This window comes from Mirounga leonina, unplaced genomic scaffold, assembly GCF_011800145.1.
Source record: "Mirounga leonina isolate KUSES-001 unplaced genomic scaffold, KU_Mleo_1.0 Mir_200, whole genome shotgun sequence".
Classification (NCBI taxonomy): Eukaryota; Metazoa; Chordata; class Mammalia; order Carnivora; family Phocidae; genus Mirounga; species Mirounga leonina.
The window spans coordinates 10,117,317-10,128,198 of record NW_023270503.1 but is presented as its reverse complement, the minus strand read 5'-3'; the positions used below and the strand labels follow the sequence as shown (position 1 = coordinate 10,128,198).

General features: G+C 49.5%; 2 protein-coding genes across 2 annotated transcripts; both read left to right on the top strand.

Annotated features, from left to right (window-relative positions):
* Positions 1–985: 985 nt before the first annotated feature.
* LOC118024634 (60S ribosomal protein L6-like) lies at positions 986–1,856 on the top strand. The gene has a single exon (XM_035026599.1). It carries the CDS (start codon positions 1,001–1,003, stop codon positions 1,805–1,807), a length of 807 nt encoding a protein of 268 aa, XP_034882490.1. The 5' UTR covers positions 986–1,000; the 3' UTR covers positions 1,808–1,856.
* Positions 1,857–2,891: 1,035 nt separating this feature from the next.
* LOC118024640 (regakine-1-like) lies at positions 2,892–6,495 on the top strand (the record flags this gene model as incomplete). Its single annotated transcript, XM_035026606.1, is given in 3 exon segments — positions 2,892–3,015; positions 5,602–5,722; positions 6,082–6,495. Coding segments are annotated over 3 exon segments (285 nt in total). The 3' UTR covers positions 6,176–6,495.
* Between the last annotated feature and the right edge of the window lie 4,387 nt (positions 6,496–10,882).

Below are 10,882 nucleotides of genomic sequence, written 5' to 3'. Positions count from 1 at the left end.
CCCCACATCCATTAGTATGGCTACAGCCAAAAAAAAAAAAAAAAAAAAAACCAGAAAGTAACAAATGTTGGCAAAGATATAAAGAAATTGGAAGTCTTGTGTATTGTTGTTGAGAATATAAAATGGTACAAAGGCTGTGGAAAACAGTATGATGGTTCCTCAAAAAATTAAAAATTGATTTACTGTATGATCCAGCAACTCCACTTCTGGGTATATACCCCAAAGAATTGAAAACAGGGTCTCAAAGAGACATGTGTATACCCCTGCCCACAGCAACATTATTCACAATAGCTAAAACATAGAAGCAGCCCAAGTGTCCATCAACAGATGAATGGATAAGCAAAATGTGGTATATCCATATAATGGAATATTATTTGGCCTTAGAAGGAAATTATGGCATATGCTACAAAATGGGTGATCCTTGAGGACATGCTAGGTGAAATAAGCCAGTCACCAAAAATAACTACTGTATGATTCCACTAATATATGAGGTACCTAGAGTAGTCAAATTCAGAGAGACAAAGTAGAGAGCCAATAGCCAGTGGTCGGGGAGGAGGGGAGGGGAGTTATTGTTTGATGGGCGCAGAGTTCCAGTTTTGCAAGATAAAAAAAGTTCTGTGCTTGGATGGTAGTAATGACTGCACAATATGTGGATGTAACTAATACAACTGAACTGCACACTTAAAAATGTTTACAAAGGGGCACCTGGGTGGCTCAGTCATTAAGCGGCTGCCTTCTGCTCAGGTCGTGGTCCCAGGGTCCTGGGATCGAGCCCCGCATCGGGCTCCCTGCTCAGCGGGAGGCCTGCTTCTCCCTCTCCCACTCCCCCTGGCTTGTGTTCCTGCTCTCGCTGTCTCTGTCTCTGTCAAATAAATAAATAAATAAAATCTTAAAAAAAAAAAAATGTTTACAAGGGCGCTTTTCCCATCTTGCAAGATGGCGGGCGAAAAAGCTGAGAAGCCGGGTACTAAGGAGAAGAAACCTGAAGCTGAGAAGGCTGATGCCGGTGGCAAGGCTAAGAAGGGTGACCCCCAGGCTAAAACGCCAAAGAAGGGGAAGCCCCACTGCAGCCGAAACCCTGTACTTGTCAGAGGAATTGGCAGATATTCCCGATCGGCTATGTATTCCAGAAAGGCCATGTACAAGAGGAAGTAGGTATTCGGCAGCTAAATCCAGGGTTGAAAAGAAAAAGAAGGAGAAAGTTCTTGCTCCGGTCACAAAACCAGTTGGTGGTGACAAGAACGGTGGTACCCGAGTGGTTAAACTTCGCAAAAAGCCCAGGTATTACCCTACTGAAGATGTGCCTCGAAAGCTGTTGAGCCACAGCAAAAACCCTTTCGTTCAGCACGTGAGAAAGCTGCGAGCTAGTATCACTCCCGGGACCATTTCGATCATCCTCACTGGGCGCCACAGAGGCAAGAGGGTAGTTTTCCTGAAGCAACTGAGCAGTGGCTTGCTACTTGTGACCGGACCTCTGTCCCTCAATCGAGTCCCTCTGCGTAGACCACACCAGAAATTTGTCATTGCTACTTCTACCAAAATTGATATCAGCAGTGTGAAAATCCCCAAACATCTCACTGATGCTTACTTCAAGAAGAAGAAGCTGCGCAAGCCCAGACACCAGGAGGGTGAGATCTTCGACACCGAGAAAGAGAAATACGAGATTACAGAGCAGCGCAAGGTTGATCAGAAAGCTGTGGACTCGCAAATTCTGCCAAAGATCAAAGCTGTTCCTCAGCTTCAGGGCTACCTCCACTCTGTGTTTTCTCTCACAAATGGAGTTTACCTTCACAAATTGGTGTTCTAAATGTCTTACAAAGAACGTAATTAAATAACTGATCCATTTCAAAAAAAAATGTTTACAAGGGCAAATGTTATGTTATATATATTTTACCACAATAAAAAAAAATTGGAAAAAAAACCCCCACAGGTGCTTAATCTGATTTTGGTGGGAGTAGAGGTGGGGGACAGCCACATCTGTCTGACCTCTCAGTAGGGTGACCAACTCATCCCTGTGTTAACACTGAAGGTCCCACATCCCAGGACTACCCCTCGTCCCAGGCAAACCAGGATGGTTGGCCACCCTATCTCCTAGTCCCAGACGGACCACTGTGGTGTTCCTGTGCAGGGCCCCTGCAGGACAAACTCAAGGGTGTCAAGATACAATTGTATTCTATGGGATACATTGCCCTGTCCCCAGCTCACCCAGCTTGAGCCAGAAGGAACTTATCCCTCAGCCTCAGTCCTGGAGGCAGCCCTGGCTGAGCAGAGATCCCTGTATACCTTCCTTGGTTGCTAAGGATCCGCTCAAGCTCCCTGTGCTGGGCAGAGGGCAGGGCCTCCAGCTCACCCTAGGTGAGGCGTTTCAGTCCAATCCTGGCTGGTGAGGCCCAGCCACCCCAGAATCCCCTCCAAATCCAGCACCCCACTCCCAGTCCCCATCAGGCTTGAGTCCAGGCCTGGTGCTGGAGGTAGACAGAGCACAGGGCCCCCACATCCTCATCCTGGTGGGTCCTAGAATCCCGAGCCTGAGACAGTTGCCTGGGCCTTTGGACTCATGGTCCACATGGGCTCACCCCCAAGGAGGCTTCACCAGGCTCCCTGGGGGGGAACAGAAAAGGAGGGCAATTTCTCCCCCAAAGCCCTTCGCCTCTGGCCTTCCCCTACCACCACCCTCAAGATGCAAGCCAAATGTGAATTCTGGGATCATTCTCTGTCTTCTACATCTCTTTGAATAAATTGACTCAGTTCTCATATTTTAGATATGTCACCAGTCACAGTTCCAAAGAAACAACACTCCCATGCAATCTTAGATTTTTCTATCTCGTGACTTCCTCACCAGCAACCTCTTATAAAGGAAGGTCAGAGCCCAGATTTCAAAGAGTCAGGGAACCCAGAAGTCTTCAGCCCTATCCTGCTCCTGCAGCTGGTCAGCCGCCAGAAGGATGAAGGTGATCCTGGCTACCCTGGCCTTCCTCCTCATTCTTGCTGTCCTCTACACTGAGGCCAATGAAGGTGAGGCCTGTTACTCTTATTCTTCTGAACAGAGATGGTACAGTGGCTGGAAGCAGGGGGCTGCAGGGAGATGGGGGTGGTCCAGAATAGGCTGCAAAACAGACAGCGTCTTTACCAAGGGTCTCTCCCCGTTCCTGGTTGGGACTCATTTCTGCCTCCTTTGGGGAGAGAAAATCCTGCCTCTGAATGCAGCCTCCCTGGCCCTGGGGTACCTAGCAGAGAGAAGCTGACCCAGCACCCTCCGGGCTCCTTGCTTAGCGCCCTCTTGCAGACATACAGGAGCCCCCGCATAGGCATGGGCTGGGACAGAGGAATCTGCAAAGGCTTAGACTGTCTTCGTGGCTTAGATGGGGTTTTACATGTTGATTGGTTGCCAACATTTAAAAATCTGTATTTCTTGCTTCTTTTGCAACTATGGAAGACCAAGCAGACAGGAGCCTGAGTTCCCACAAGCTTTCACTGGGACTGAAGTGGTGGGGGCCGTCCCTTTAGACAGGGGGTGCGCTCCCAGGTCTCAGGGCCCCCCACTGCCAGGACCACATGCACCCTGTCTGCCTGTCTGCCTGGCTTGTGGGGGCATTGAGCCTGAGACCCCAACAGCAGCCTTGCCCCTCTCCCTTTAAGGTTTGTCTAGTATGTCCATGGCACACCGCTGCTCCTGGCACGTAGTAAGCTCCTAATAAATATCTGCGGGATACTCCAACAGCAGGTGACTGAGAAAGGCAGGGCTAGACCCCAGCTGTCCTGACCCCCAGCTCACTGCCCTTTCCGCCCTAAACAGGCATGGTTGCCTCTCTGCAGGGGGCAGGAACCAGGGGAGAAGGTGGCACAGTGGGACCCTGGGGCGGCAGCGGGGGCCGGAGGGAGATTTCCCAGGAAACTATTCTCCGGAGCTGAATTTCAACCAAAATCAGAGACAGAAATACACTCAATCCTAGCACTCTGATCCGGCATCCCTGCTAGTCCAAGGAATGATGGCCAGTTTTCCAGGAACTGTGACGGCACCTAGCTATAGAGCTCCCTCCCTAATGCTTCCCCGTGATTCCCGTGATCATCGTGGGGCTTCTCATCTGCAGATGGGGGAAGGGATACTTTCTCAAAAGGCTGGCGTGAGGAATGGAGATCAGCCATGTCAGGAACTAAGCCACACACCAGGCCTATGGTAGAGACTCAGTCAATGGAAGCTTTTTTTTTCTTCTTCAGAGAACAGCAACCCAGAATGGAGAAATAACTGGCTTTACAGTCAGGGAGACATAGATTCAAGTTGAATTCATTCATTCATTCAACAAATATATATTAAAAGCCTACTCCTGCCACCCTTTCAGTAAACACGCTGGGCTACAGTGAGGGACAAAGGCAGACACTGTCTCTACTCCTAGCGAGCCTCATTCTAGAAGCTCTGCACTGGTCAGCTTGTGGACCTTCCTTGTCTCTTTCAGGCCTCCTGAGCCTCAGGTTCTCCGTCTGTTACACAGGGGTAAGGAGGCCCTGACTTCAACAGTCATCAGTATATAAATCAATACACAGTCCTTGCCCCATGTCCTTTTTTTAAGGAGACAGGTTTGGAAAGGGTGGGTGTCCTGTCCGGAGTCACATAGCTTTCAGGAACAGAGACAAGGACAAGTGTAGCTTTCCTGCTTTGTAGCCAAGGCTCTGCTCATTATAACATCGCAAACCTCCCCCTTCTATCATTTTCTCGAGACCCGTGAAGGAGGACCCTCTCCTATAGAGGGGGCCAGTCCTGCCCTGCTGTAGCCCACCCTGGACATCCCCTAGCAAGTCCATACGGCAATTCCTTCTCAGTATGTCAGGAAACTATGTTTTTCCAAATCCCAAGTCCTAAGAAAACTCAGTTGAGAAACTGGGAATATGTGGAAAATTCTTGCAAGAATTAAAGCTTAACAATCCATATGGAGGTGTTACTGATTTAAAGGAATCCACTGACATGTAGAGCAAAAGCAGGAAACACGTGACACGTGGGATGTAACGTTAAGATCAGCATTTCGGGAAACCGGGACAGGAGCACGCAGGGGGGATGTGACCAGGACCTGACAGCTTGGAGCTGTAGCCATGTCACAAGTATGAGTCCATGGCCCTGTCTGCTGCTGAGTGTTTACCTTGTACACTTAGCACAAATCATGTAAGTGGTGTTCCGAGGAACAAGTTTTAAAAGCAAAATACGTCCTTCAATGGGCCATTTCAACTGTGATTCCTGCTAGGAGATGTGAATATTCTGTTATTCCCCGAGGGAAGGGTCAGAGAGAAGTCAGGAGGGGCCAGCCGTGGGCAGGGAAGAGAGGTTTTAGAGGAGGATAATTTTTTTTAAGTCATCTCTACACCCAACGTGGGGCTCAAACTCACGACCCTGAGATCAAGAGTCACATGCCCTACTGGCCGAGCCAACCAGGGGCCTCTAGACAAGGACAATTTAAGAAGGAGAGGAGGACGAGCTGCAAGAGGCCAGGCCTTACTCCCTCCGAGGTGCTCTGGTCTGGTCTCCTCCTCTGATGCTCTGGGCGATAGAGATACAGGTCTACGCTTCCTTGTGGAAAAGCTTTCATCATCACATGGCCCTTTACCTTGCAGAACCAGTTAATAAATTAACCCCTGGTCCGTGCTGTTTTGCCTACATCTCACGGAGGGTCCCACTCCGGTTTGTGGAAGGTTATGATAGGACCAGTGACCAGTGCCCCACCCCAGGGGTCATGTAAGTTCGGCCATGCTGGGGGCGGAAGGGGGTGTAAATATGAGAACCAGGAGGGCCTGGGAGAAGGAAGCAGAGGGGTGGGACTAGCTAGGAAGTGGGGGGAGCACAGGAAGAACCAGCTGAGCAGCACCCTGGGGACTTCCCAGCCTGAGCTTGGCCTCCAGGGAGGTAATGGGAGCTGGTGGTAGGGTCTTCACGGACTCCTTGGGGAGCAACAGAGAGTAGAGTGTCCTTCTCTGTGTGAAGGGGCCACGTCCAGCAGAGAGAGAGGTGGGGAAGCTCAAGCTGGGTAGAGAAGGAGCTGGGCTCCTCTCTGCCTGCTGACTCAATTTCCCCTCTTTCTCCTCCTTGTTCCACAGCTTCCTTACCCGACAGGGCCGACAGATCTGCGCCAACCCCAGTGTTGCCTGGGTGCAGGAGTACGTCAGACACCTAGACCACGTGTCTAAGTGATCTGGGAGCACCGGGGCCCGTATGGCCGAGGGACTTTGAGGAGACGCCACGGAGCCCCCTTCCCTCCCCAACTCTCTCAGCCCCAGAAGGTCCCTGGGAGTTGGTCCTGGCCCAAACTGAAACTCTTTCTTGCTTTTCTGTGCTCCCATTCCCTGATGAATCCTGCTCTTTCCTGAAGCTTCGCTTTGACACTGTCCTCTGGGACCTGAGGACACTGTGGCCCCCAGACAGCATCTGTCTCCCCTTTGCAGGCAGCCAGTTGTTGAAATAAAGCCATGCCCCAGAAAGGAACCTGGGTGGTTTGAACTGGTTCTCTCACAGACAGCTGGTTATGTCTTTTCTTTTATAGACACTTCTACGGTATTAACTATGTATCAGGTGCTGTTCTAGACTCTTCCATATGAACTAATTTACATAGTGGGATGATGGGGGCAGAGTTAGAATCAGGAGTACCGAACACAAGTGACCCCTCTTTCGGGGCCTTATATCAGGGGAACAGCGTGAAAATCCAGACAAACTGTTCGTTTGCATGGAAAGTAGCCAGCTGAGGTGCACACCTAACACATCTCATCATTCCCATCATCCATACTGGGGGCTGCAGCCCCCCCCTTCCCTGGAAGCTCTTCCCTGCACCTCTGCCATTTAAACATTTACTTCTCTGACCACCCCTCAAGACCTAGTGTAAGTAACAACTCGTTCTCTGTGCCCAAAGCCAAGCACCCCAAACTCAGATCCTGCCTGCAGTCTCTTCAGTTGCTCCCTTGGCCCTCATCCCTGAAGCCTGGTGTGGAAGTGACTTGGGACATCTGACCTTGCCCCCACCACCACCCCAATTAAAGACAGAGCCAGGTACAAGGCAGTTCTCCGTGGGGTACCAGGAGGAAAAGGGAGGTAGGTGGGAGGTACTCAGCTCTGCTCTGGGGAATGCTGAAGCTGACGCCAGCCTGGCCATGCTTCACCGGACACAGACCAGAGAAGGGCCTTAGGGACGCTGGCGTTGTTCAACCCATGCCCCCAGACTCAGGTCTTGGAGAAGACACACTACAGCTTTCTGCCTCAGTCCTAACTCCTGCGGAAGAAGGATCCTGTTTGACACCATAGGTCAGAGATCTCTGCACATCCGTGAGTTTAGTGGTGGGGTGAGGGGGGCCATCTACTGTCCAGGACAAGGTTAGGAAACTAACAGTCTATCTTAGGTGTCCTCACATTCCCCCACTGAGGCCCATTTCCTCACTTTCCTGCTCCTCACTCTTCCAAATTCCAGCCCTTAGAGCCATAATGCACCTGGGCTTACTCTCACTCAAATCCCAACTGGAAACCAGTTCTCCGCACTCCATTCACACTAAAATATGGTTGAAGTCTTGAGGGAGCCCAAATCCCAAAGCCAAAGCGACAAGAATCACTGAGGAGGTGGGAGGGCCTGGGGTCTCTGGGAAGGATGGGAAGGAGTGCAGGGGTAAGTAGAATCTCCACTCTCCAAGTTACTCATGGTCCTACAGGTAAGCACAGCCATCTGGCCCCCAGCAAAGTGAACCTGTCTGCCTATAGGAGGGAGGGAAGGAGCTTAGGGAGGCACCCACTATGTGTCAAGAATTGTGCAAAGTGCTGTACGTACACAACATCTTTTAACCATCTTCACTTCCCTGTGGTGTCCAGCTCATTACTCCTGTTTTACTATAAAGTCCATTTCGGGCACAGTCCTCCTAACCCTTCCTGATCCATCCCTCTCGCTAGGTGACCTCAGCCAGACTCATAGCTTCCATATTCCTGTATATACTGACAAGTTCCAAATTTATACTTCTCCAGCCCAGGCGCCTCCACTTAGGTGTCTAAGAGCTTCTCAAAATTAGCTGGTCCAAACTGAACTCCTGAATGTCCCCAAATCTGCTCCTCCTTTGTCTTTCCGTCTCAGTAAACAGTAGCAACATCCTCCAACTGTTCTGAACAAAATCCTGTAGCCATCCATGATTCCACTCCTTCTTTCCCCCCATCACCTATCTTACACCCAAAACCTGAGCACTCACTGCCGCCTCTGCTGTCACTCCACCACCCACCGTCTCCATATTTTAGTGTGAATGGAGTGCGGAGAACTGGTTTCCAGATGGGATTTGAGTGAGAGTAAGCCCAGGTGCATTATGGCTGTAAGGGCTGGAATTTGGAAGGATGACCAAAGTAACCTCGTAGGAGTCTCCACACTTGTAATCTCAACAGAACAGCCAATGATCCTTTCAAACATAAGTCAGATCATTCCATTCTCCTGCTCAAACTGCCCCCCCAGTGATTTCCTATCTCAGAGTCAAAGTCAAGTGAGCATAGCTGCCTTCCAAAGACCTTACAATACCTACAAAATCCTGCATGATTTGCCCACCAGCCCCACACCACCTGACCTCTTCTCCTACTTTCTCCCTAGCTTCCTCCACTCCACTTCAATGCCTTCCGTGTGGTTCCCCAAACACACCAGGCAGGATCCAGCCCCAGGGTTTTGTGCCTGTTCCTTTCCTGGAATCTTCCTCCTCCATCTCTGGTCAGCTTCCTTTAGGTCATGCTCAAATGCCACCTTATCAGGAAAGCCTTCCTTGAACATCCTGTAATATGTAGCATTTCTACACACACACACACACACACACACACACACACACAATTCCTTAACCTCCTTCCCCACTTGTTGCCATTACATCCAAAGTACTTGCCAGCTTGTGTTATACTATATATTACTTATTTATGTCTGTCTCCTTGTAATTAGAATGTAAACTTCATGAGGGCAGAGATTAATATTTATTCACTGCTCTACCCTCAGTGCCTAGAGAGGACCTGGTACAGAGTAGGCACTATTGGATGGATGGATGGATGGATGGATGGATGGATGGATGGATGGATGGATAGATGGATGGATGGATGGATGGATGGATGGATGGATGGATGGATGGAGTCACTTAGGCTCAGAAACAAGCCTAAAGAGGGGAAGGCCTCCAGGAGAGAATTTTTGGAACAACTCCATCTTGAAGAGCACTTCTTCCCAGTGGGGGGATAACCACTAATGACCTTCACAGAGAGGTTCTGGAAAGTAGAGCACAATGGCACTTCATTCTTGCTGCCATTCTTCTTTGTTATTTGGGATGCTTGTCCCTGTGGGGAGCTGAGATGGATACTGAGTGTCCTGGGAATGTGGAACTGTAATTGCCATGGGCTATACTCCTTCCTCAAGTTTCTCTCCTCAGGAAATAGAATCTCCACTCTCCAAGCTACTCAAGCTGAAAACAGGAAGTCATTCTTAAAACCCCTCACCCTCATTACACCCCCCTCCATCCAATCTATCAACAAATCCCTTCACTCTGCCAAAATCTCTCTCAAATCCACCTACGTTGGCTCTTTCACCACCACCACAATCCAATCCCTCATCCACATGACCTCATGATGTGTCTCAGAAGCAGATGAGGGTTTGGCAGGTATACAGAATCCAATCAGGCATCTGAGAACGGTGCCTAGTCAGGAAGATCATGAAAATTCAGAATTCAATTATACAGAAAGAAGTGGCTGAAGAAAGTCAGTGATAACCTTAGCAGGCAGTACAAAATTCCATCCACACAGATCACAGAAAAGAATTACGAAAGATCTAAAGGACTGATGGACAGGCATTGGAGCATCTTCAACGCCAAAGAGGATGGTAATACATGTCCTAAAGAACGAAAGAAATGACAAAATCCAGCCTAGCCATGAGGAATGTTTGCTACACCCTCTGTAGAGGTGCTGGCTTCTGTCTATACAAGTAACACAGAAGAATCATTTGAGGGTATAATTAGAACCTAGAAGCCACCAACCCATTTTAAAGGAAGTGAACTCCAAGCCTCCTGTTGTCATCTCGACTGAAAATAGAGCTCCACGTACCCAGTCATGGTGGAATAGAATCACCCCTGAGGTGTGCAGACCCGGTCTCAAGTCTCTTTTGGCCAATAAGCAACCCCCCACTGCTGGGATGGTGATCGGGTGAAGACCACAAATAACTGGCCTAGTAATCTCAATGTGTTTAAGATAATAATACCGTACCCTAATGGGTAAGCCGCAGAACAGTTATAATTAAACATAGATGGGCGCCTGGGTGGCTCAGTCATTAAGCGTCTGCCTTCGGCTCAGGTCATGATCCCAGGGTCCTGGGATCGCGTCCCGCATCAGGCTCTCTGCTCGGCGGGGAGTCTGCTTCTCCCTCTCCCACTCCCCCTGCTTGTGTTCCCTCTCTCGCTGGGTCTTTCTCTGTCAAATAAATAAACAAAATCTTTTTTAAAAAAGGTAGATAGATAGATAGATAGAGATAAAAATCAAAGGAACTTCAAATGGCTTCCTACACAGAACTTCAGCTGCAGATGTGAACAAACTCACACCAACAGAAGTTGTCCTCCTCTCTCGCCCTGATGACCACAATCGGCTCCTCTTGGGCTCTCCACTTCCATCCTTCGCCCACCCCTCTCCATTCTCCACTGCAGCCACCTGAAAACCCTCCAAGAGCTTCCCATGATAACTGGAATAAAATCCAAAATCCTTACCCTCCCTGCCAGACGTCCCCATACTAGGGCCCCTGCGTTTCTCCGGAGGCTCATCCTGTCCCACTTGTCCCAGTGTGCCCCAGCCACATTGACTTTCTTTTGTTACCTCAAATGCTCTATCCTCATTTTTGCCTCATTTTGCTTTTACATGTGTTACTCCCTCCCTAGG